We start from the raw sequence: 25,673 nt of genomic DNA, 5'->3' as shown, positions 1-25,673 counted from the left end.
CATTTATTTAGGTTTGTACAAAACGGAAATCGAGCATAATTCTCTGTTTCATCAACGGGTCCGCAACACATAGAAGTTCATGAGTCAAAGACTGGTGTTATGTGCAAAATGTTTCTCAGCAGGTGGACGTCTCGCAAGCATCACATGCCAAGCGTGTGTGCTTCTACTACAAAAATCAAACATCTTAAGGAACGACACACTGAGATGCCCTCACCCGTACGCTATACACTCACATTTCTGTCACGCAAGTAAAATTACTTGACTGTATTTTCGTCGTGGTAAATAAACAGTCATAAGGACCTAGCAGTATTTTATGTACATGATGAGCTGAATCTGGTCATACAGTGATACCTGGCTTACGAACTTAATTGGTTCCCAGATAGAATGTGTAAGGTGAAAAGTGTGTATCCCAAGAATTAATTTCCCACAGGAAACCATTAAAATGAGAATAATCCGTTCCCAGGTCCCCATAAAATATAATTTTCTACTTTCTAATTTTCTAAGCCTTAAAAACGACACAAAATATACCTTATTTTATGTATAATAAATGTGCTATAGTATTATAATTAAAGAAATAAACTGTACTGTAGAATAAAGTCGTTTTATTTACCTTTGTGATGGTCGTTGATGGCTTGATGGAATGGATAGCTTTTTGCATAAAGTGTCTCAAGGAGCTCTGGGTTGTACATCTTGGAAGTTGTGATCTTGCAACAGCAACAGATGCAAGCAGACACACTTGAAACATCATTAATAGCTGGTTCCCTTGCTTGGCTTTTCATTTCATATTGAATTGATGGCTAGTGCGGGTTATTTGTGGACTCTGATTGATGGGAATTTTAACCTTGCTGTCTACACTCTGCCTTTTAACTATCAAAGTTGAAACAAATCATAATTTCACTGTTTTCTATCCATTTTGTCACTCTCTCTGTCGTCTGCCTGTCTCTTTAATGTCTAAACCACCTCCCTTCACTGCTGCGTTCTTGACCAATCACGTGGCTTTAACCGAAGACTGGAGGCGGGGAATAGAGGACAAAAAAAAATGTTGGCAGCCGTTTTCTTGTTTGGAGAATGGGCTCGTTCGCGAACGAAACATCACTCATTGTGGCAGCTCCGTGTGTATCAGGAAAAATAGATCATATGCCAAGGTAAAATTTTCATAAATTTAACGTTCGTAAACCGAAAAGTTCACCAGCCAAAGGGTTCGTATACCGAGTTATCACTGTATTTAGCTTCCGTAGTTAGCAATGGAAACCTATATTGTCACTTCATATCACAAAACAACCCACAAAACACCTGTGGCAACTAAAGTAGACGTGTGTCATAGAAGAGATTTTCCAGTGAGTCCACAATAGCAGCATGACTTTCATCGTCCCACTTGTTATGCTAATAACAGAGGATGCCCTTCACGTCCTCGTTTGGTACATATTCAAGCATACACTTCAGGCCAGGTGTGTCTCCGTTTTGGCCTTGCAAAAGAGTCTCCGGTCATTATTTGCTGTGGACAACCGTGTGACTGTGCAGAGGTAAGATCCAAAGCGGTTGTAAAACGGCTTTACTCTGCCTCAAACGATGCCCGTTATAAAAATATAAAAGTGTATCTTTTGCAGTCGCATCTAACATAGTCGCTACGTGGAATATCCATTTGATATGCACCATCTTGTGTGTCTTGAAGCCCACAGAATTCGACTGAGTCATTAGACGAGTGATTGCGTGCTGCCTTGAACTCACTCCTAAAGTGCTTCTGACATACCCAAAAGACAACACGGTGTCTTGTGACCCAACTAACTCGTCTTTCCTCAGGCTTTATCGCTCACGTGGCAACATGCTGTCTTGATCTGCGTCGATGCGGCCCGTTGGTTTAGGTTGGGTGAGGGATTGGAAGCGATGCGCTTTGGTCCTTACAAGAGGACTTGTTTGAACTGAAGTAAGGGTTCGGAACACCGGAGGGTCATCAGCAGCGGGACATGCGCTTGCGGTACTGCTCCACCAGGGGGACCAGGCACTGAGGTGAACCGCTGTGCAGCAGGAAAGGGTGCTCCAGCAGGTCGGTAGCACTAGCCCGCTCCAGGGGGTCTCGAGTCAGCATACGGTCCAGAAAGTCCTTAAGAACTGGGGACACCTAGATCAGAGGGTGACGGACAGCACATTTTTGGTTTCTGTGATTGCGTTGACAAATGTTGGATTTTCAAGGTCGAATTTAACAACTGGACATGTTGAGGATAGGTTGGCTGGGGTTTTGTTACCTTTAGAGCACAGGTGTCAAAGTCAAGGCCTGGGGGCCAAATCTGGCCCGCCAGGAAATCAAGAAAAAATCAAACTTGTGATATTCCAAGATGCTGGCTGAAGAAAGGAGCATCAGCGAAGAGCGCCGGTGAGTATGTGGAACTGTCGCAGCTTAGAATTGAAGCGGATTTACGTGGGACAGGAGACGTGAGACAATCTCTTTTCTATATATTATTCGTCAATGGATGCTACGGCTTTGTGTCTGCTTTCAAAACTTAGCTAGCAGATGTGCACATTTCCACCATGACGTCCCTGATCCACTGGTGAAAAGGAGGCTTTGATCTGCTCCTCTTTCATCTAGAATTGCTTCATGCAACAAAGAGGGGGGAGAAAGTGCTTAAGATTGAGTGACTGTGTCTTTTGTGTTGTGTCAAATTATTATTTATTTTTATTTTTTTGACTTCAATATGTCGCCACGGGAATGGCTGCCTTTACAGCAACTCCTGTATTTTGTTTTTGCTGCTGTGAAATGTAAACTTCAAATTTGAAAAGTAGTTCTTTATTAATTTGTTATCACTCTTTGTGTAACATGTGGAGGGGATTAAACATTCTAATGGCTTCCCCAAATTCATAACGTCCCCCGAGAGGAAACCGTAACTACAATGTGGCCCGCGGCAAAAAATGAGTTTGATACCCGTGCTCTAGAACTACAAATCAGTGGCAAGGTACCAGAACCCGAGAAATAAAAGTGATTTTTTTTGGTCTTTCCACATCCTGTATTTTCTGCAATATAAGGCGCACCTTCAATGAATGCTATATTTAAAAACCTTTTCCAGACAAGGTGCACCGTATTATAAAGGGCACCTTCAATGAATGACATATTGTAAAACCTTTTCCATACATAAGGCACACCGGATTATGAGGCGCATGGTCCGCTTTTGAAAAAAACATTTTCTTTTAGGAATGCCTTATAGTGCAGAAAATACAGTACTTTTTTCTAATCCAGAGTCTCTGACATGATATTGATCATCAGTTTCACCTTCTGAAGAAATGTCCCATTGTTTTCATTGAATGATAGCTTAATCAATGCATACCAGAGTTCATCGCGATATCAACCTGCATACCTGACTGACATTTCGCACGGTCGGAGCTGGCTCATCTCTCAGTCTCTTCATAGCTGCCACGGGGGTTTCACTAAAATATGGTGGTTCTCCATCCACCATCTCCACCACCATGACACCCATGGACCAGACATCCACCTGGTGCAACATAGACACAAAATGAGCACATTTTGTCAATGATGACTATGCGACAGACGTGTGTTTTGGCATGAGTACTGCACTTCCTCACCTCAGTGCCATATGGTGATTTCGAAATGACTTCTGGAGCCATCCAATAAGGAGTCCCCACCAGAGACTTCCTCTTGGGGATGTCCTTACTGATTTGAGCACAGAAGCCAAAGTCTGATAGTTTGACCTAAAGAGGAAGGGGAAAGTGGGAACACTCATAAAGAAGCCGAAACGAGACACGAGAGAGCAATGAGATGACATACTCTTCCATCTAATGTGAGTAGTATTGAGTCACTCTTGATGTCTCTGTGAATGACTCCCTGCGAGTGGAGGTAGGCCAGGGCTTGCAGAACAGCTTCACACACTGTGGCAATCTGCTCTTCACTAAGCCTAGAATATACAGAACAGACAAATGGAGAGAAGGGAGAGAAAGTGTTTTTAAGGTTTAGATAAGTGTGGAGATATGTAAGGCTTGTATCAGTAATATGTATTGATTTGTACTGAAAAATAAACATTTAATAAAATATATGCTCTATAAAGATGTGTACATGTACAACGGGAGAGAATACTACGTTACTACAAAAATGTTTGTATGTACCGCTGTTCGTAACGCAAATGTTCATAAGTAGAGGAACGTCTCAATACTGTGACACTAAAACACCCAAGAACAAATACTGCCCCATCACTGAGAGGAGCTGTATTACTCCCGCATGCATAGTATTGGCCGAATAATGCAACGTTATTGGTGTTAAATACACTGTACAGACACTCCCCAACTTACGAACGAGATACGTTCCGAACAGTCGTTCGTAAGGTGAATTTGTTCGTAAGTTGCTTCAGTGCTATATTTTGAATGGAATGTATATTTAAGACTTATATTTTTAAGATTTATATGTAAGGCTTAAGATGTATGTGTAAGGCTTGTATAAGTAATCTGTATTGGTTTTTACTGAAAAATAAACATTTCATAAAATATATGCTCAATAAAGATATGTACATGTACAGCTGGAGAGAATACTACATATGTTACTACAAAAATGTTCGTATATACCACTGTTCTGAACGCGAATGTTCGTAAGCAGGGGAGCGTCTGTATACTGTTACACTAATACACCTAAGAACAAATACTGCCCGAAATACAATTAAGGATGTCAAACTAGGATGTTATCTTATCTCGGGTGTATGGAATGTAACTACTATGTCAGTGTCTATATGTCCTCATCCATCTGATTGTTTGTTTCCATGCAGGGTGTGCAAGGAGACTTGAATGACAATCTTCCCATGTCTTTGTGGAGCCAAAAGCACCGTTAGTTGATGACACACTGCCTCCATGTGGTAGAATATGTATTTAACATCCTCGATTTTACTGACCTGGTTTCAGCCACAATGTTGGTGAGCGCTCCCCCTTGCAGATACTCCATGATCACCCACAGTTCTTCCTCTACAAGTGCCGATTTATACATCTCTACGACATTTCTGTGCTGATAGTCTCTCATGATCACCACCTTTGGATCACAATGAACAAGAGTGTAATATACGTAGTTTGCTCACAACATCAGAAAAAAACAGTATGTATAAATCAATTTTAAAAAGAGACACTTAATGATCAACATGTTCCCTCAGGGCATAATCTAATTAGAAGGTTTGAATTACTTGATCCTCCAGTTTTCTAACTAGAAAATGATGGGCGATGATTAAACATTGGTCTGTGGGTCATTTGGCACCGGGCCACACAGAAAAAATAAAGAACTCAGATACATTGTTTGATTTATTTCGCAGTCTGCAATATATTTTATTTTGAAATAACACCCGATTCACTTTTACATCCGTCTGCAAAGTGTCACTGACGCAGATCAAGGCACGCTTCCCGGTCACGGGATAGGTTAAAGATGAATGAAATCCAGGAACTAGCATAATGAGAGAGGAAAAAAGGAAAGAGTAAAATGCCCTGCCAGGAGATGGTGGCGGAGTCAGTGACTTTCAAGCAAAAAAGGCGACATTTATTAGACATCATTAGTGATGTGCCCGACCCAAAAGCCTCGAACGCACGGGGCTACGCGAGACTGTATTTGTATGTCATCACCGCTCGGAGATTTAAAATAAAATGGTGCACCTGGGCGTCAATGAGCTCATTTGGCACTAACAACTCGCATCTTCAATCGGATTTGTTCTGTATTGGACGCGCGGTTCACAACGAAAAAGAAGAGAACATCCCCTATCTTAGATTTAGAGCAGATCTCTCCAAAACAGGTACAAATTACATTAACCAGTGTTCATATATAATGTAAACTACCGGTACTGTGACAACACAGTGTATCCCTCGTTTTAAATGTCTTCTACTGTACTTGCTGATATATTTTAAAAGGTGGCGTGTAAACTTTGTTCTAAAGAACTCTGGTATGAACAGAACACTTTTCCCCCAACAAAAATGAAAGAAAGGTGTGTCTTGTTCCTTGTTTGTGTGTCAATGTATAGTAAAGCAATTTTTCTTTAAAGTAACACACGCATTCATTCGCATCACAACTGCCATTTTTACGCAAAATGATTAGGGCTAGCAAAGAAAATAATGTTAGCACGACTTTCAGTTTTATCTCAGAAGTCTAACTTTATTCTCAGAATCCTGACTCAAAATTGTAACTCAAGTGAGGATTCTCACTTTAAGGTCTAAATTCTGACATAAAAGCGAGAATCCTGCCATCTTCATTATGATTTCTTTGTTGGCCATAATCCTCTTCCATACATTTTTACCCCATCAAATCCATGGGGGCATCTTAATCACTCTCTGTCATGACATTTATTTTCCACATTATGTTCCACGCAGTGCAACAAATGAGGCCTCATGATGCATTGGCCAAAAAGCAAACCATTTGGATGGAAAGCCTCATTGTTTTATGATTCTTCATTTTTCCATCACCAGTATTAGGAGTCAGTTTTAAAATATGGATATGTCATAATGGGAGAGTTTACTCTGAATTATATGGGGCGATTATGAGTCATATTTTTCATGCACTTTGTATTTCCGGTGTGCTTCTTTGTGTGTATTATATTCTGTATATATTTTAAAGGCACGTTTAAACGTGACTAAAGCAACCATGGGGGTCTTGTGTCAAGACAGGACGTTCCTTGTTCCTTGTGTCATCACCTGTGTTTATTATTATTATCTTATAAAAATTTTTTTCATGCGGGTCATATTATTTTATTTTGTTGTACGTTGATGAGAAGGTTTATTCAGCAGTCATCTGTACTTTTTGAAAAAAGTACAGATGACTGCTGAATAAACCTTCTCATCGATGGACCACTCCTGTACGACTGAGGGCTTACACAGACGTTTTGTTGTATGTTATTTATCTGTCACACCTTAAAGGCTGGTCCCTGAAAATATTGTCTGACATTAAACCTGTCCATAGGGCATAAAAAGTTGGGGACTACTGCCTTAAAATATAGTATAATTTCAAATGGCAGATGAGTCTCAATGTGAATATGTTTAATAAGTTGTAAAATATCAGGCTGCAATTTGTAGTTCGTAATCCAAAAGTTGTTTGATCGATTCTAAAACATTTGAATGCAATCCAATCAATGCGCGAGTGTGTACATGGTACCTCGTTGAAGAGCAACTCCCTCCTCTGCTGTCTACGCAGGTCCATCATCTTCACCGCCACTTGCCGACCACTGTGCTTCTCCGTGGCTATACACACCACTCCAGTTGAACCCTCCCCGATCTTCACAAAGTTCTCCAGGTATGACCTTGGATCACCTTTATCCACCACCATCTGAAGGGCGGCCTTGAACTGTTCGTGGGTCACCTTTGGGGGGTCTGGTGGCGGTCGGGGCGAAATATGAGGGGGTCTGAAGGCGGGTGAACATGTACCGGGTGGACTTGTGGCAAGAGAGCCTGTAGGGGAGGGTCGAGGTTGTGATGGGCTGTCCTGTCGGGGGTAAGGAGCATTGGGGCATCCAGAGTGCCTCAGAAACGGCTCTGGTCCATTAGGCCTTAGACCTATATTGGGGGACAGCCCTAAAGTGTAGCTCGCTGAGGATCGCACAGTCCGCTGAGGTCTGACACCACTCGCTAAAGGACTGCTGGTGGCGGTGGGCAGGAAGCCAGAGTGGTACCTCACTGCTGAATCTGTCTGCATAGGAGTAGACAAAGTAAGTGATGTGAAATGGGAATCGGGTCCCTCTCCGTCGCTCTGTGTCGCTCTTTACTCTATATGAACCATGCTGGGTTATTTGCAATCAAACCAAATACCTCTCCAGGGATCGTGCCCAGCAGATAATCTTTCAGTATTGACCTACAGTACCTTTCTCTTAAAATGTATGTTAAAGCGCGATATAAATCAATATGTATTGTATTTCCACTGAACGGTAAACACAGTTAATGGGAAGCAAATCCACAGACAACAGTGTTGTTTGAGTGAAAGCGGCAAAATTGATGCATGTAAATCTTTTTCTTTCGGCTTTCCCTTCAAGGGGTCGCCACAGCAAATCAGTGTCCTCCATCTTTAGAGGTTTGATCTGCATGTTTGTTTTGGCCAAGCTTTTACGTCGGATGCCCTTCCTGACACAACCCTCTGTATTTATCCGGGCTTGGGACCGGCACAAGAAGACTTATGTCCCTTTGTGGCTACAGAACAAGCAACAGTACACACGTGTGTGTGTGCCGATTACAAAATCGTAATTGGCACAGCAACATTCAAAAAAGTAAAAACTATACTCACCATTTGATGACAATGCTCTGATGACAATGCTTTAAATTATGAGCATACACTGAAAAAAGTGCTTGTGTGATTTACAAAATTTTATTTTGAGTGGTTCTACCAGATAAAATAACCTGGATCCTTATTATCTCTGATACTATCTTGTATTGAATGTATCCGTTCAATCAATATATAAATGTATTTTTAACAGCTGCAAAAAAAATAAAAATAAAATGAAGTTAATGTGGCCTTTCAACTCTGAGTTAAGATGTTGGGCATCGTCTGTTCCTCTGTACTATGTCGCGAGGTTTGTAAATAATGTGTAATATGTAATAGGTGTACCGTATTTTCCGGTGTATAAAGCGCACAAGAGTATAAGGTGCACCCGCGATGAATTATGCATTTTCAAACCTATGTATGAATAGATAAGTTTTCCAAATATATGGTACACCAACTTATAAGGTACGACAATATAGGCTGGGGTTACACACAACTTATTCTACAAGGGGAAACGGAGTCAGTGGCTGCTGCCAGTAGTTGTGAGACCTGTTATGGCTCAATATTACTTCACATATAAGGCGCACCTGCGTATAAGGCGCAGGGTCATCTTTTGAAGAAAATCAAGTCTTTTGGGTGCGCCTTATACACCGGAAAATACAGTATATAACGTCCTGCAATATCAGGCTTACTTTCAAGTCATAGGAGGAGAAAGGCCTCCCCGGGCTGGTCTGCGGGTGCATGTACATCGGTACACTGGGCCGGAGCTCGGTAGTGATGACACCCTGATCTTGCTGCTGCTGCAGACTCATAGTCGGGCTATAAAAACACGCAACTGGCATTTGATTTGGTGGCAATCCTCTGGGCAGCTGAAAGTCTCTCTTCCATAAGACTCTTTCCTGAGGGCTGCCCGTATCACCGCCTGTATAATTCCCATGACTCGGCATTGGAACTTTCTGCTTCTGACCTGCCTGAGACGGTCCCTCCAGCGGGCCGCCGCCAACCTCATAGGTGGATGTGGCTTTTGGTAAAATCCCATTGGGCTGCAAAGTGATGCTCTTTTTCATGCCTAAGTAGGGAGTGTTGGATTCACTGTGGATGTTTTTTGCTTTGGCCCTCCAATGATCCTGACCAGGGTCCTCTTCGTCTTCGTCATCTTGAATCAAACCTTCGTATTGGTAGGGATCTCCTTCGTTTACCTCTCCCAGCCTTCCTAAAGACTGGGCCCGCTTCCTGGCTGAGGGACTGCTCTTCCGTAAAGAATTGGAGCTGGTCACAGAAAGCCGACTCATATCGTTGATCATGGCTGTGATGTAGTCTCCATGACCGATCATGCTTCCACGCACAATGGTCTGAAAGAACAAAAACGACATTTGAGAAGAGGAGAGGTTAGCCACTGAAAATAATAATCAGGGTTATATAATCACAAGTTAAATTTAAACTCAGAAATCTGTCATGGACATGGTTGTCGAAACTTTGAAAATCCCTTGCTGGTTTTTGACAATGCTCTTAAAAAGATAGCAGGTGACCAAATGGTCCACATTCCGTTTACGCAGGAAGAAGGCTTTGATGTTGTTTGGAAAGCAAAAGGCATGTTGAGGCAAAGGACCTGATCCTGCGTCAAGAAGGAATGAGACGAGCTAACACTAACCGTGTGGTATCTGATTCATCACTTTGTGGGTAGAGTCATGCAAAAGCCTCTTTTGTGGATCAGACTGTGCGCTCACCACGTGGGAAGGAGATCGAATGACAATTTACCTAGCACCTCCAGGAAAAATGAGCTAATCGCCTTGCCAGGAATTACATTTCAGAAGAGAGGCGGAGTAGAATAGAAGCAGAAGCACAGCACAAAGGCAATAATGATGGCAACGCAAGTGCAAAGAAGCCCCCAGGACAGCGCGGTCACGGCAGGGTGTAAAATGCTGGCAGACAAAGGATACTTGGAATGGTATAACCAGATAGCGGAAATAAAGTATTGGGACATCTGTACTGAATATGGACTGCAAGTCGTGGATACAAGATGGCAGACGCAACTGTGGGTAGTTGAGAGCAACCAGACTAAGAGCGTGTTTGACTTGAAAAGACTTGCCGTGTTTTCCCCGTTTGTAGCTTTTGGGAAACTTTGTCTGAAAGATGGAACGACTTCACAAAAAGTGAAGAGAAAGTAGAATGTGGCAAAGGAAGACGTAGGAAAAGACATTCAGTGAAGTAAGCGGTCAAAGCTGTGTTGTCAAGATGATATTTGTTGATTTTATATTTTCCAGTGGTTCATGTCTTTTTACACCCAACTCATTCACTGCCAGACTATATGCGAAAATGCGTGCACTCCGGTGCCAGGGTTTTTGTCATTTTCACTGAAATTGCATGACCCACACAATATTAAGTTTTAGGACTACATAAGCATTCAATACCGCGTTAGAATACTGAGACTCTCTTCTGTCTTAAGAAAAAAAATGTTAATTCCTAAATTATATGGGTCTGGAGTTATATCAGCTTGAAATGGAGGCGGCTGTCCAAAATATAATGAAATACAAATTGGTTTATGCAGCGCTTCAACAACAGTTCAAGCTGTAGCAAAGCGCTAACATGGCCAAAAGACAAATGCTGCCCCCTCGTGGAAGGGAAAAAATATTTGCCAGAAGACCAGTGCTTTATCGGCACCCCTGCAAGATAAAACAAAAACGGAACAAATTAGCGAATGGCGCTCGACGTCACACTTTTCAATTCCTGAATAAATATGGGAATGGTAGTAAATGAGTTAATGATTGGTGCTTAACATGTGCTAGGTGACACATAAACTGTTATTAATTGTCCATATGGAGCAATGAATTGCATTGGCCCTTTCACGGTTTACAGTCACTGGACACAGCAAGGTCGTGACCCAACAGACAAGGGGGCAAAAAAAAAAATTAAACGGAAGGGGGTTGCGTACCTTCTTGGGCCTCAGCTCCACTTCCGTAATCCTGGAAGGGTCCACCATGGGCCTGGGCCTGCGCAGGTTCTCTATCAGGCTTTGCCATTGTGTGGGCAGGTCAATAAAGCAGCCACGCTTGACATCGAATGAGGTGTGGACACGGTGCTCAAAGTTCTTGGGCGCAGATATCTCGGGCCTCTTCTTTTTCTTCTTTCGAAACATCGTCACGTCCACGAGGGAGGCAGCTTGCTGGTGTTAAAAAAAATCCCTGTTGAGACACGTTGTCAGTTGTCACTTATGAAATCAACGAGTGAATCACTTCCATTTACAGTACAGCAAGATCTTAAAGGTAAAGGCTTCATTTGATCAAATCTAACTGTGTTGAATTCTTTTATTTATAGTGGTCAATTTGACTACTGTGGGTAAAAAAAAATACCAAACCGATTTCATTTCCATTGAAATTTGGAGCATTGGTGTACATGAGCCAATAATTACCAGTTATCTGGGTCAGAAAACTACCCCTTCACAATCAGTTCTGCAGGCACTGGAGCTTCAAAATCAATGTCGATGAAAGTGTTGCTTTAACCAATCAGATTTTGAGTTGGCAACCCAAGGCCTTCTTGGAGGAACGTCGGAGTTTTCGCAAACAATGATTGATTAATCATATGAATGGCTAGTCACTAGCCAATCATAGTATCATTAGCCGCTAGTGATAAGAGCATACTGGCCAAAGCTAGCACACTGTATCTGTAGCGAGCTGCATAAGTAAATAATTTTTGGGGTGTTGATTTAATAGCGCTTTGGTCAACCCACAATGACTGAAGAAGGAGAAGAAATGCATTTGGTTGCAGATATACTGTTAAAGCCATTTCCATGACAAACTTTTTAAGACTCGATGGACATCATTAAAAATGGTTGGACAGCTTCGAAGCTAGCACAAATATCAAATAATATTGCAATTTTATGAGGTTATCATGAATCCACACACTCATAGTCAAAATATGAACCCTCTAGTGGACGTGTAGTAATATTACACCACACTCATAGCTGATTGATTCATACATAGCACTACTGAAGGCCTACGAGTGACATGAAGGGCCCGCCACTGCCCAAAACTACATTAACCCTTTTTACGGACCAGTAACAAGCAGTAAGTTGATAAGTTTGTCCACTGTAGTAATCGCCGTCCCCGAATGGGTTCAAATCACTCTAATTATGGCGTATAAGTGTAAGCATGAGCGTCTACTGCCTGGTCGGCTTCTGCAGCTTTGCGACAATGTCGGGGCTAGTTTAGTTTTTTTTCTGAAGAGAGGGTCTAAAGAGAATGTCTGCATTTGGAAGCAGATGTGTCATGAAGGATGTGTGCTCAATTAAAGCTTATTCATTCTCTGTGCCCTTTTGCTGATGAGCGTGTCGCTGGGCTGGCATGCGCCCGCAGGCTTTCAGTGCGTTAGCATTGAAAGGACACACAAACAAGCCACACTCGCGCGCGCACACACGCACACACACACTCACACACACACATTCTATAGCAGGATATCCTTCATAAACCCATTATAGTCCCTTTTTTTAAAATAATGGCGCATGTGTCCACGACCACATTTAATCCTTGAATATACAGACGCTCCCCAATTTACGAACGAGATACATTCGTAAGGTGAATTTGTTCATAAGTTGCTTCAGTGCTCTATTTTGATTGGAATATATGTTTAAGGTTTATATAAGTATGTTTAAGGTTTATATAAGTATGTTTAAGGTTTGTTTATAATGAAAAATAAATATTTAATAAAATCTATGCGATATAAAGATATGTACACGTCCAACTGAAGAGAATACTACATATGTTACGACAAAAATGTTTGTAGGTACCGTTGTTCGTAACTCAAATGTTCGTAAGTAGGGCGTGTCTGCACAACCATGTGTTTAGTTAGCACCTCACCATGGGCTTACTGTGTACCGTACTCCCGTTTTTAATTTCATTTTATGATTATTTCAGTTTTCAACCATTTCATCTCACGGTGAATGGAGAGCGCCCTATCAAAGGCCAACCAGGCGCCCCGAGCTGAAGATCTAATCTCCCATCATGCACTTTGAGAGGAGTGGCAGTTGAGGAAATGAGTTTTGCGCCGTCGTCCTCCACTCGGTACTCGGCAGGCAATCACGTCGGGCCGCCTCACCTCTTTCCACCTCCACCCTCGGCCCAGCATGCTTTTAATCGGCTTCAGCGGCGCCCGTTGTGACGTCGCTCGCCGAGTAAAACATGACTCACTGGTCATATCAAATCGGGCCTGCTTGTGGGGGTAGTGGTGGTGATGGGGGATTATAGCAGGATGAAGGGTTAGTTGGGGGTTGGGAAACTCAGCATGAAGGGAAGTGTCACCCTACCAGGATGATTTAGTCACGAGGCTAATATGCTAAGTGATGCATAAGTGTACCGCATAGGTGTTTGCACTTCCTATGTACACAATACGGTGCGACGAAGGACGATGACAGGGACATTATGGTGCAAAAGCTGTCAAGAGGTTCCGACGCAGGGATGGTAAATGGCAGTGGGGGAGCACATGAGCCAGCAAAGGCTTCTCTCCATCACTTCAATACCAATCAAATGGCTGAGCTACATTTCCAACCTCGATTGTAATTCTATTTGTGAGGATTGAGGATAAAATGTGATAGAGCACCAAATATATAAAGCTCAAGTATTCTGATCACATATTACACTTTTAACTTTGAAACTCATTAAAACGCAAGATCCAGCTGGCTATCTATTAGCTATCTATCTAGATAGCTGGCTACCTATTAGCTACCTATTAGCTTGCTAGCTACCTTTCTTTCTATGAGTTTTTCCGGGTTGAGTGAACGCTGGCGCGTGTGGCTGCAGCTACTCACCCACGGAAAAACTGTGAAATCCTTGAAGTGACCTTGAGAGCTTTGAAAGGCGCTTATAAATGAAATGTATTATTATACATTATTAACTATATATATTATATTAACTTATTCGCTGCCATTCCCAAATTTATTCGGGAATTGAAAAATTTGACATGGAGCGCCAAATCCGAATTTGTTCGGGTTTTGGTCTTTCTTGTGGGGATGCCGATAAAGCGCTGGTCAGACCTCGGGTAATGTTTTTTTCCTTCCACGAGGGGGCAGCATTTGCCTTTTGTCTGTGTTAGCGCGTTGTTGCAGCTTCAGCTGTTGGTTACAGCGCTATATAAATCACTATGTATCATATTGTTTTGTATTTTGTATAGCCGCCCCCATTTCAAACTCAGATAACTCCAGACCCATATAACTTAGGAATTAACTTTCTTTTTTCTGATGGAGGAAGAGAGACTAAGGTTTCAAACGCTGCATTGAATGTTTATGTAGTCGTAAAACTCAATATTCTGTGGGTCCTTCAATTTGAGTGAAAATGACAAAAACGCTGGCTGGTATGTATTATTTTCCTTGCAGTCACAAGAATGCTCTCCAAAAAGCATAATAAAAAGCAAAAAGTAGCCTCAAGATGCACACCAAAATTTTACATGAACGTCATGCAATTAGAAGTGAGATTTTCTTTTTTGTCCAATTTTGATCCAATTCCAATTTTGGTCACGTGAGCTTTCCTTTTTTTTTTTTTTTTTTTTTTTTTTTTTTTTTTTTTTTGAGAAAGATTTTTAACCACCGCCCTGAAAAAAGAAGCCACAAAACACAAGATTGCGATGGCCTTTACAGTTGTTCTATCTGCTTCTCAACATGCAGATGTTGACACTGCCTGAGCCAATATTGACAGATAATGCCCATGTATCCCTTCTTTTTTACAAGCAGATCGATCAATATTTACTCATGGGTGAAATGCTAACGGTTACAATCCCACTATGTCAGCAATAGCCGGATGATAGAAACACAAATAGGGACAACTGCATTGTTGAGTACTTTACCACTAGACATAAAAGTGTGAAATACATCCTTCTATTCATGATTGATTCCGGACCACAGTCCTCTCCCAATAGGGAATACAAATGAACCGCTATGATATTCCAAGCGAAGAGAAACACACACACAAACACAGTGACATGCATGTCACTCCTAGGCCTTCAGTAGTGCTTATGTCGGAATCACTCCACAGCTGTGAGTGCGGTGTGATTTACTACACGTCCAGTAGAAGGTGGCCTTGGCCAGGAAATAACTTATGACTTGAGGATACTTGAGAAATACTGTCATTTGAATTTTTACTATGAGTGTGTAGATTTATGATAACGTCATAAAATTGCAATATTATTTGCTATTTTTGCTAGCTTCGGAGCTGTACAATCTTATTTAATGATGTCCATCTATTCTTGAAAAGTCCATCTTGAAAATGGCTTCAACAGTATATCTGCAACCAAATCAATTTCTTCTCCTTCAGCCATTGTTGGTTGACAAAACCGCGATTAAATCAACACAACAATATATTTGCTTATGCAGTTCGCTACGGATACAGTGTGCTAGATCTGGCCAGTATGGGCTTATCACTAGCGGCTAGTGATGCTATGATTGACTAGTGACGAGCCATTCATGTGACTAGCCAATCATATTTTGCAAAAACTCTGACATTTCCCGCGCCTGCAAGCAGGCATTGGGTTGAAGCAACAGTTTCATGGACATAGCTTTTTATGCTCCAGGGCCTGCAGATCTGGTTGTGAAGGTGTCCAGGTAGATTTCTGACCCTGGTAACAGACGCTGGCTGGAATGTGATCGTCTAAATGCTTAAATACAAAAACACTAATCTGGACGCAACACGACATGGGAAACGCAATGAAAGGAAGCTGAAAGACCATTTGGAATTACAGTAAAGTCTCGTTATATCGATATCGGATATATCGATAGTCCCGGTTATATCGATACTATTTCTATGCGCGCACGGAGAAAATTACATGCAAACAGGGTCGGATATATCGATAGTCCCGGTTATATCGATATTTTTTCGGACTCCCTTGAATATCGATATAACGAGACTTTACTGTATTTAATACGAATTCATGTACAAAATACAATTAACATTAGTCTGTGATTCAAATATTTTTAGGCCAGCAGAAAAGGCCTTGCAGGCCCTGACGGCCCACCACGTACACATTTACACACTTTGTTGATTCGTGGCTATGGAGGAAAAACAATATTTCAAACGTAGCAGCCAATTATCGACCTACAAGTTTCAATTTCACCTAGCTATCATTGACCTAGTTGACCGCGGCAAGCTTATGGAGTCTTGATAACAACGAACTGTTTATTTTGAGTCCTCCATATGCGCAATGCAAACTTGTGTCGCCGCCCCAAAACTGTTGGGACTTGACCTTATGTCTCAGTGGCTTATCTTGAATCTATCAAAACGTTGAGGCAAAACTCAGACTGCTACTGCCTTGGGTGGATGAGGTCATGCTGGAATTGTGCTTCATTGGGTATTTCCATCAGTGCAGCTGCAGAAGAATAACATGCGTGGTTAAGTATGTGGGAGGGGGATGTGTTCGGGAGTGGTCTTGAATAGCCTGAGAGAACAAACTGAAAATGAAGCATGAAAAATTGTGAAATGTTCAAACGCGTAACTGCGCAAATAAACAACAAAGTGGAAATGAAGGCCCAAATGTTTCCTCCGTACAACAGGAGAAGGCCTGTTTTCCATCCTGTCGTGTTCGAAAATCACCACCGCAAGCAGTAGTTGGATGCATGGGAGGGGGGATCAAAGCCCTATTGGATTTTCCCAATGCTGGCACTACGAGTTGTGCTGAACGATTCCCCCCTCCCCCACTTACTATTTGCCCTGATTTCTATCGCTCTCGTTTTTGCACATGGCATGAATGTGGCTAGCGTGCACACAGGTGATGGCGCGGCAGGATTAATATGGCGCACGTGCAATCCTTCCCTGCTCTAATTTAGGAATCATTCTCTTTATTTTGCGTGCCATTCGTGTCAACTAGTGAGGTGACGGTGGGAACTGGTGGAGATGAGATCATCCTCTTTTTGGTGCTTGTCAATGCATGTCAAGTCGAAAGATAATGCAGATATACATAGATTAGATTAACCTTTATTAGTCTCACACTGGAAAAAATTACATTTCACAGCAGCAAAGTGATGAAAGGAAGAGCGAAGGAAAAGAATTAGAAAAACTAAATGCAGGAGCTGCTGTAAAGGCAGCCACTTTCATGGCGCCATCTTGAAGTCAAAAGAACAAAAAACAAATATGACAAAACAAAGACCCAGACAGTCAGACAGACAGACAGAGAGGATCAAAGCATCCTTTTCACCAGTGGATCAGGGACATCATGGTGAAACGTGCACATCTATCTATCTATCTATCTATCTATCTATCTATCTATCTATCTATCTATCTATCTATCTATCTATCTCTCTCTCTCTCTCTCTCTCTCTCTCTCTCTCTCTCTATTTATTTATTTAGGCTATGCATTGCGGCAACAAGTTACATTTTGCTCCGATATCAACAACATCAGCTATGATGAACATTTTTGCCCTTTTGATTGGAATGAGACTCTCCTTCATGAGGGGAAAGTAGAGGGTGAATGGGTGTGAGGGGAGGCGGTCATCACCACCAAAAGACTCCCACAAATCAGATCAAACTGATAGCATCTGAGAGCAACGCAAAGACTGGACGTGACCAGACAGCACAATGGCAGCGTTTATTATTGAAATTGACGCTTGACGTTTTATCTTTTAAAGTCACCTCTGTAGTCACGGAAGGGATTGTCAATAGATGGCGGCCAGTGATGTAACACACCACATTCAATGACACGGAATAACACATGCATATTTCATCCTCGTGGCGCTGATACGTCACGCACAACAAAGTGCTTAAAAGATGAGGAATCGTTGGGAATGGCACGCAAGCTGCTGCCTCTGAGAAGTCGTCACATTGTGCAAGCGCGGCTGAAAGCCCCGTGGTGTTTTAGGAAAGGATGTCACTAAAAAACTTTGCATGACATTCCTAACAAAAAAAGGATTCATCTGGAGATTGAAGCAGATTCTTTCCTTATCGCATGATTAACTCATTCACTGCCATTCACAAATGTATTCGAGAATTGAAAATGCGACGTAGTGCGCCATTCCTGAATTTGTTCGGGTTTTGTTTTATTCTTGTGTGGGTGCCGATAATGTGCTGGCCATGGCCTCTGGCAATGTTTGTTCCCTTCCACATGGGGGAAGCATTTCCCTTGTTTCTATGTTTGCGCTTTGTTCCAGCTTCAGCTGTTGTTAAAGCATAATATAAACCAATATGTATGTATTGCATTGCATTTTGCACATAGGCCCTCATTTCTAACTCATATAACTCCAGACCCATCTAATTTAGGAATGTACTCTTTTTTTCTGATGACAGAAGAGAGTCTAAGGTTTCTTACGCTGCATTGAATGTTTATGTAGTCCTAAAACTCAATATTGTGTTGGTCCTGCAATTCAAGTAACAATGACAAAAACACTGGCATTGGAGTGGACACATTTTTACAAGTCTCGCAGTGAATAAGTTAATGCGTGCTTGTGATAAAACTCCATTCTTATTGCGCACACCTCAAGGGCGTGTGAAGTGACATATATGGACTTTGTTCAATATCCAGTTGATACATTCTGAAGTACTGAAAGGAACTGCGTTTCAGACAGGACGCAAATGGTTGTAATAAATTGTCAAGCCGGATCATTTGAAGCAGAGTCAGCCATAGACACATTTCATTATTGACATTGCAGTCTCAAGATGGAATGACCCACATTCTCTCCGAGCTCATTCGTGCTGACATATATTGGTGTGTGTCTGTGTTTTTTAATGTCACATTAGTCACAGCAGTGCAACGTGACTCCAAACCCACAGTGCATTTGGCAATGAATAAATAGTAGAAATATGAAAATATAAGAAAAGACATACAGTGGTAGCTCTAGTTGTAAACATTATTTCATACGAAATGTTCAAGTTACAAAATGCCTCAAATTGGAAAATATTACCTGTTCTGACATTTGCTCTTACCGAGCATCTGGCATCCCATTGGCTAAGAGGGGCTTCTAACCATATGTGTCTATGTGAATGAATGGATGGATATATGCATATATGGATAAATAGATGGATATATAGATACCGTAGGTCAGTAGATGGATACCGTGGGTAGGGAGATGGATACCGTAGGTAAGGAGATGGATACCGTAGGTAGGGAGATGGATACCATAGGTAGGTAGATGGATACCGTAGGAAGGTAGATGGATACCGTAGGTAGGTAGATGGATACCGTAGGTCGGGAAATGGATACCGTAGGTCGGTAGATGGATACCGTGGGTCGGTAGATGGATGCCGTAGGTAGGTAGCTAGATACCGTAGGTAGGTAGGTAGCTAGATACTGTAGGTAGGTAGGTAGGTAGATACCGTAGGTAGGTAGGTAGATACTGTAGGTAGGTAGATACCATAGGTAGGGAGATACCATAGGTAGGTAGGTAGGTGGGTAGGTAGGTAGGTAGATAGATACCGTAGGTAGGTTGTTAGATTTGTGTCTATGCAGCGGCCTTGTCCTGCACCCCTAGAGCCATGAGGCATCCCAATAATTTTCTGTAAATATGAATCGCCCAGAAAAAGTGTTCACCAGTCAGGCAATCGCTCACTATGCTGACGGATGCTTTGGACGTTTTCAAAGGATTGTTAAAAGCTGACAAAATCAAACGTCCATTGATCAGTTCTTTACAAAACCCCTGGCAAAAACCATATCTGAGAGAGACCATGAGCTAAAGAGGGTGAAGAAAAACGGTGAGGGCTGAGTAAAAAGTTAAGTGCCAATCATTTTTTCTTCACTCTATAAATTTTAATACATTTATGCACAGCTCTTGTTTATTGTGAAATAATCTAATTGTAACATGTATTTGTGACATATTTATGTTTGACTTCTGGGGTGGTTTGGAACGAATTAGGGCATTTACATGGAAAACGCGTCTTGACTCACAGATTTTTTTTCATTGAGAAATTTATTCCAGGACAAAATAGTGGAATCTCTTCTCATACAATTAGAAGCACTTGTCCAAAATGTATTGCTGAGAGGCAGAATTAAGACATTATGTGCTGTGTTGGTATTGACAGAAGGGAAAAGGAACAGTTACAATGATAAAACGAGAGGAAAAGAAAAATGTGGACATTCAGATGTGACAGCTGAAGGAGGAGAAGGGATGAGCAAGCACAGAGGGAACAGGATGGAGAGAGCACACATACAGGAGAAATATTCAACATGTTGAAAGAATGGAGCAGTCTGTGTCTTTACAAATCACCCACATGCCACACTTTTCTATCTCATTCAATTACACGGCACGACCCTCCAACGTGCGCAATAATGTAACCCTCTTTTTTTTCGTTCTGTTCAGCAAGCGAGCCTTTACTGAGAAGGGAATTTGAGGACAATTGCATCAAGTGGCTTTATGCATCATTGTGTCACTGGACATATCGTTCCAATTATGCTTGATGACAAAATAAGACAAAACAGTGCAGATTCATTCTGCCCTTTAAGCGAGAAGCCTAGACATTAATGAGGACTTCATCTGATCTACCAATTGTGGTCAACATTGAGGATGTAAACGTTGCATTGCCAGCAACCCTAAGGTGGTGAAAGGACGGCATACAGGTGAATAACATCGCCGCTGAGTGACGTACGATGATAGAAACAATCGGGACGTGGCATTGTTGAAAGTACGGTGATACCTCAGCTTACAAATGCTTTAGCTCGTGAACTTTTCACCTTACGAACATTAAATTCGCATGAATATAATCTTGGCATACTAACTCGTTTACAGCGGATGAACCAAACCACGCAGCGCCACGGTGGCTGGCGGCCGAGTTTTCCACCCCCCTTTGAGTGCAGATGTTGTTTGCTATCGAGTGGAGTACTTTTTCTATTATGGGACCGAAAAAGACCCCACCGCAGGCTCGTGTTAAGCCGAAGAGAAAGATGCGAGCATGGGACATTGTAAGTGAGGGTATTATCGCAGAGAAAGCACGTCAACTTCACTCGGATATCATCAAGAAGCAACTACATCAACGACCATCATAAAGGTAAATAAAACGACTTTATTATACTGTACAGTTTATTTCTTTAATTACAATCCAATAGCACATTTATTATACATAAAATAAGGAATATTTTGTGTAGTTGTAAGGCTTATTTAGTAGAAATTTATGTTTTATTGGAACCTGGGAACGGATTATTCTCATTTCTCAATGAATTATTGGCAGGCAAACGTTTTGCCTTACATACACTTTCTGGGAACCAATTAAGTTTGTAAGCTGAAGTATCACTGTAGTATGGTGGCCTCAATGGGCCAAAAAGCTTAACACTAGAATGGGTGGAAGTAGAAATCGCAAAAGTGTTTGTACTTCCTGAGGCTGCTAAAGAAGCACGACCTGCCACAGGAGATGCTACGACAATTCTAGACGGTAGTCAGTGAATCAACCCTGTGTTTTTCCATCACGGTTTGGTTCGAGGCCGCCACAAAATTGGACAAACTTCAACGTCCGACTTCAACGGACAGTTAGGACAGCGGGAAAAAAAATCATTCACTCTTGCACTTTGCAAAAATCAAGACAAGAGCGTAGAAAAATCCTACTGGACCCTCCGCACCCTGCCCACCACCTTTTCCAGCAACTCCCCTCAGGTTACCGATCCATGCGCACCAAATCCAGCAGACATTTAAACAGCTTCTTCCCCCTAGCAATTAACTCTCTGAATGTATTTTTTTGTTTTCATTATATTTCATAAGCGCCTATAAAAACTGTCTAGGGCCTCTCTGCAATTTTGCACAACCCTGTGGTACAGCATCCCATTAAAATCAATGTAGCTCCTGCTCTGTACTCACTTGAACCAGTCTGCTTGATCCTTTGCATATTGTCTCAGTTATTCCTGAGAGGTACCACTTACATTGAGGAATTTGATTAGATTACATTAAATTAGATTAGAAGAAAATGAGTTCGTGATTATGCAGTTTGTACTATTTTAAAAAATGCAGATTATACTTCATGAAACAGGTGCCCACTGGGTTATTTTACGCAAACCAATAGACCGAATGATACCAGTACCGATTCGCACTCTCAAGTCTAATGTTGCACACGCTCAGGAAAGCTTTAAAGGACAACAGATGCCTCCGGACAAGTTGTGTCCATAATTTGTAAAATCACTTCAAATGACTTCTACTGAGCGTATTTTACAAAGATTCCACCGCATATAGCTATATTTTATGTTTTAAGACTCACGTGGAATATTCAGGAAGTCTTGTTTTCGAGTTGGTGACGATTCCTGACATCACGTCAGGAACGCCCCTGACGGCGAAAGTGACACACAATGCATTTTGGGTACTTTGTTTGGTCTGAAAACATCGTGTTGATCCGTGTTGATGGCGAAATTAGAAGGAAAACACATCACTAACGCGATGGTGAATCGTTGTGTGTTGCACCAAGACTACTATTTGACAGTAGTTGACACAAATTCCTAGCAGACAAACCAGCCCATCTCCAAAGGAGCTTGTGCGCCATCTTGTGCATTTTCTGGGACGCTACATTGGAGTCCAGACGCCTCAAAATGATACAGGAAGGACTTCTTTAATCGATTGCAAACATTTATGATTTCCTCTTCAGAAGTATTTGAATCATATTCATAACTGGATGAGGAACAAGAAAACATCTTCTCTGAATCTGAAGCCATTGTTTTGATTCTAGAGCAAGGCAAGATGTCGTGGCGTGACATCACGAACAAGGAGGCGGGACCTTCTGAAACTCTCCATTTACGAGGTCATTTTAAAGTAGTTTTGGGACACCAAGTCATTTTATTGGTGTTTTGCATTTGACTAAAAATATCAGCCTGCGTGTTTTGGGTATTTTAGATGCTATAAAACGTTTTTCTGATGTCCTTTAGGAAACAAAAAAATGGTGTCGGTTGTCCTTTAATTGAATATTCTCAGCTTGTTCATTTTATTTTGTTTTTAACGGTATCCATGCACACCAAGCCACAGTAACCCGTCAAGGGCGCCTTTTCAACCCAGTCAGGAGACTCATTGCACGCTGTCCTAATTTGGACTGTTGTTTTTTTTAATCCTTGAGTGCTTGATGTCTCGTGGCTGCCGGTTACGTTAAGCTGCTAATGCACACGTTTCCCTCCGAGGGCTGACGAATGATATAACAATAACGCAAGCGTTCATGAGAGCAAGCGTGCGCGGGCACACAACGTCACCTACGCGTATGTTCTGTCAACCCCATGTGCGAGAACAGGAATACGTCCTCTCTGTGCCTTCTGGGCGCACGTATTGCATCCGTTTTGTGTTTTTGCATTGTGTGTTATGGTAAAAAATGGTGATGAGGCTGCCATATCGTCTGGAGTGAAAGAGAAACGCGCATGTCGGTGTTTGTCGATTTCAAAATCAATGAATATGCATTCATTGGCATAACAGCATGTTTTTTCTATCAGGCAAAAAAGTTGAACGATGGCCAATGGTGTCGAGAAATAGTTGAAGGTAGAATCTACATGCATCGTATGGATGTATATGTATATATTAGCTAGCTGAATAGCTCACATGGATGGAAGGCTAGATAGCTATCTATTAGCTAGCTTTGGCTGACTCGCTAGTTTTCTATCTATTTGAGTTTTTCCGGGTTGAGTGAACGCTGCCGCTGCTCACCCACTGAAAAACTTATCCTGTGACTGTAAAGTGACCTTGACAGTTTTGAAAGGCGCTTATAAATGAAACGAATTATTAGTATGTGTATGTGCATATGTATGTGTAGATGTATGTATATGTGTGTGTGTGCGTATATATATATATATATATATATATATATATATATATATATATATATATATATATATATATATATATATATATATATATATATATATATAGTAAAGTCTCATTATATCGATATCGGTTTTATCGATAGTACTGCTTATTACGATACTATTTCTATGAACGCAAGGAGAAAATTTACATGCCGCAGGATCGGAAGCATCGATAGTCCGGTTATATCGATATTTTTTCCGACTCCCGAGAATATCGATATAACGAGACTTTACTGTATATATATATATATGATAGATGTGAGATTAATTTTAATATAGCACTCTGAGAGGTTTGACCTAAACGTCATCGACATCTTGTGGGATGCACAAGAACAGACGTTATGAGGAAGGTCCACTCATCCAATGTGTGACTTCATCTGAAAAAACAAATCCTCCTCCAGACAAGTCATCCCAACAGAGTGGGAGTATTATGATTTTTTTCTTCTTCTCGCATTCTCAGTTCCTATAGATACTATATGAATATCTTGACCCAAATAGTGCATCTCTAGATTACTCGTATGCTGATCATTCGCACACGATCACGACACAATGGGACCGCACATCCAATATTTGTCAAGAGCGACGCATATTAAAAGGATTGACCTGAAAGACTCTGAGAACCCTCTTGTGAGGTGGACAATGGATCGCAAAGTCGACGTGATATCTTCTCGAAGGAAACAGTGAAGAATATGCAGCCTGTCATAGATGAGAACCATCTCGCGGTTCATTCGCCTCCCCCTCCACATCAACATGTCCTGGCTACTCCGCATTCTCACAGCCTTCTCCTCCCACCAAAACGTACACTAGCATTCATTAATGCTATAAATTTGTTTCCTTTCAATTAATTCACCCCAAATATCAACAAAAAGCAGAGCAATAAATCATTGTTAGCAAGAGACTCTTACCTTGCTGTCCAGTGACGAGGGTAGCCACTCTCCTCCAGGAAGGATTCAAAAGCAAGAGAGGAGCGCATACACGCCAGCATACACCGCGTGTGACACCCGCTCAGACACACGCACACACGCACTCACACGAGGACATGAGAAAACTGACTCTCAAACCAGCCAGCGCTGCAGGCTGACTCTTGCCTGGGAAAGCCTGATGCGTTCCACCCTCCGGGCACAAGCGCACACTGCCATCTCAGGCTCTTTGTCGGGGATGAATCATCCCCTGGCTGCGTGGTTGCTGAGTGCCGCTGCGGGTCCGTTCGCCGGGGTCGGCTCCCGGCGACCAGGGGAGACCATGTAGAGCATCCGCCGGGAGAGAATACCACGGCCCCATTTGGGTCCTTCCATCCCTACCCCCTCTACCTCTTTAAATCGCCCTCTCTCTCACACACATACACACTCACACATCCTTCCTCCCCCTGTCTCTCTCTTTCTCTCTCCTGTTTTATCACTGCCCTCCTACTCTGCCTCCTCCCACTCCGTCACTGGGCTGTCTTTGTGATGGCAGGGTGTGCATGTGTCTACGCGTCTGGAACGCATGAGTCTGGTATCTGGTATCCAGTGACGGTAAGGAGAGGAGACCTGCCGTACACCTGGGATACCTTTTCACTCCCCAAATGTGTTATCTGTGGATTGACAGGGTCAGGGATGGCACATGGTAGGTGAGGTATAAAAAAATTGAGAGGGGTCGGGTTGTGGGGTACGATGCTATTTCAGTAGAAGGTACAGTCCTCGCTCATCTGTAGAACCATGGTCAACGTGACTCAAAAGAAAAGTCTTCCAGAGTGGAAACGAAAGGCCCA

The 25,673-nt window shown here is 42.0% G+C and overlaps 1 protein-coding gene across 1 annotated transcript; it reads right to left on the bottom strand.

The window, feature by feature from the left end:
- pak6 (p21 (RAC1) activated kinase 6) lies at window positions 1-25,273 on the bottom strand. The gene is made up of 9 exons (XM_089004542.1): window positions 24,829-25,273; window positions 11,139-11,388; window positions 8,899-9,558; window positions 7,112-7,642; window positions 4,884-5,017; window positions 3,776-3,902; window positions 3,574-3,699; window positions 3,348-3,482; window positions 1-2,119 (listed from the first exon to the last, which is right to left on the bottom strand). Exons 2-9 carry the CDS (start codon window positions 11,340-11,342, stop codon window positions 1,952-1,954), a joined length of 2,085 nt encoding a protein of 694 aa, XP_088860668.1. The 5' UTR covers window positions 11,343-11,388; window positions 24,829-25,273; the 3' UTR covers window positions 1-1,951.
- Between the last annotated feature and the right edge of the window lie 400 nt (window positions 25,274-25,673).

This window comes from Hippocampus bargibanti, linkage group LG09, assembly GCF_051943395.1.
Source record: "Hippocampus bargibanti isolate YZ-2025 linkage group LG09, ASM5194339v1, whole genome shotgun sequence".
NCBI classification, from domain to species: Eukaryota; Metazoa; Chordata; class Actinopteri; order Syngnathiformes; family Syngnathidae; genus Hippocampus; species Hippocampus bargibanti.
Note: the sequence above shows the minus strand (reverse complement) of the source record. Positions and strands in the feature narration are given on the sequence as shown.

Coding starts and splice junctions, on each gene's coding strand:
- pak6 (XM_089004542.1), bottom strand. CDS start 11,342: ATGTTTCGAAAGAAGAAAAAGAAGAGGCCCGAGATATCTGCGCCCAAG. Junction 7,643..8,898: donor TCTCCTCCTATGACTTGAAA/GTAAGCCTGATA, acceptor ACTCCTATGCAG/ACAGATTCAGCAGTGAGGTA. Junction 2,120..3,347: donor CCGTGCGAAATGTCAGTCAG/GTATGCAGGTTG, acceptor CCTCTGATCTAG/GTGTCCCCAGTTCTTAAGGA.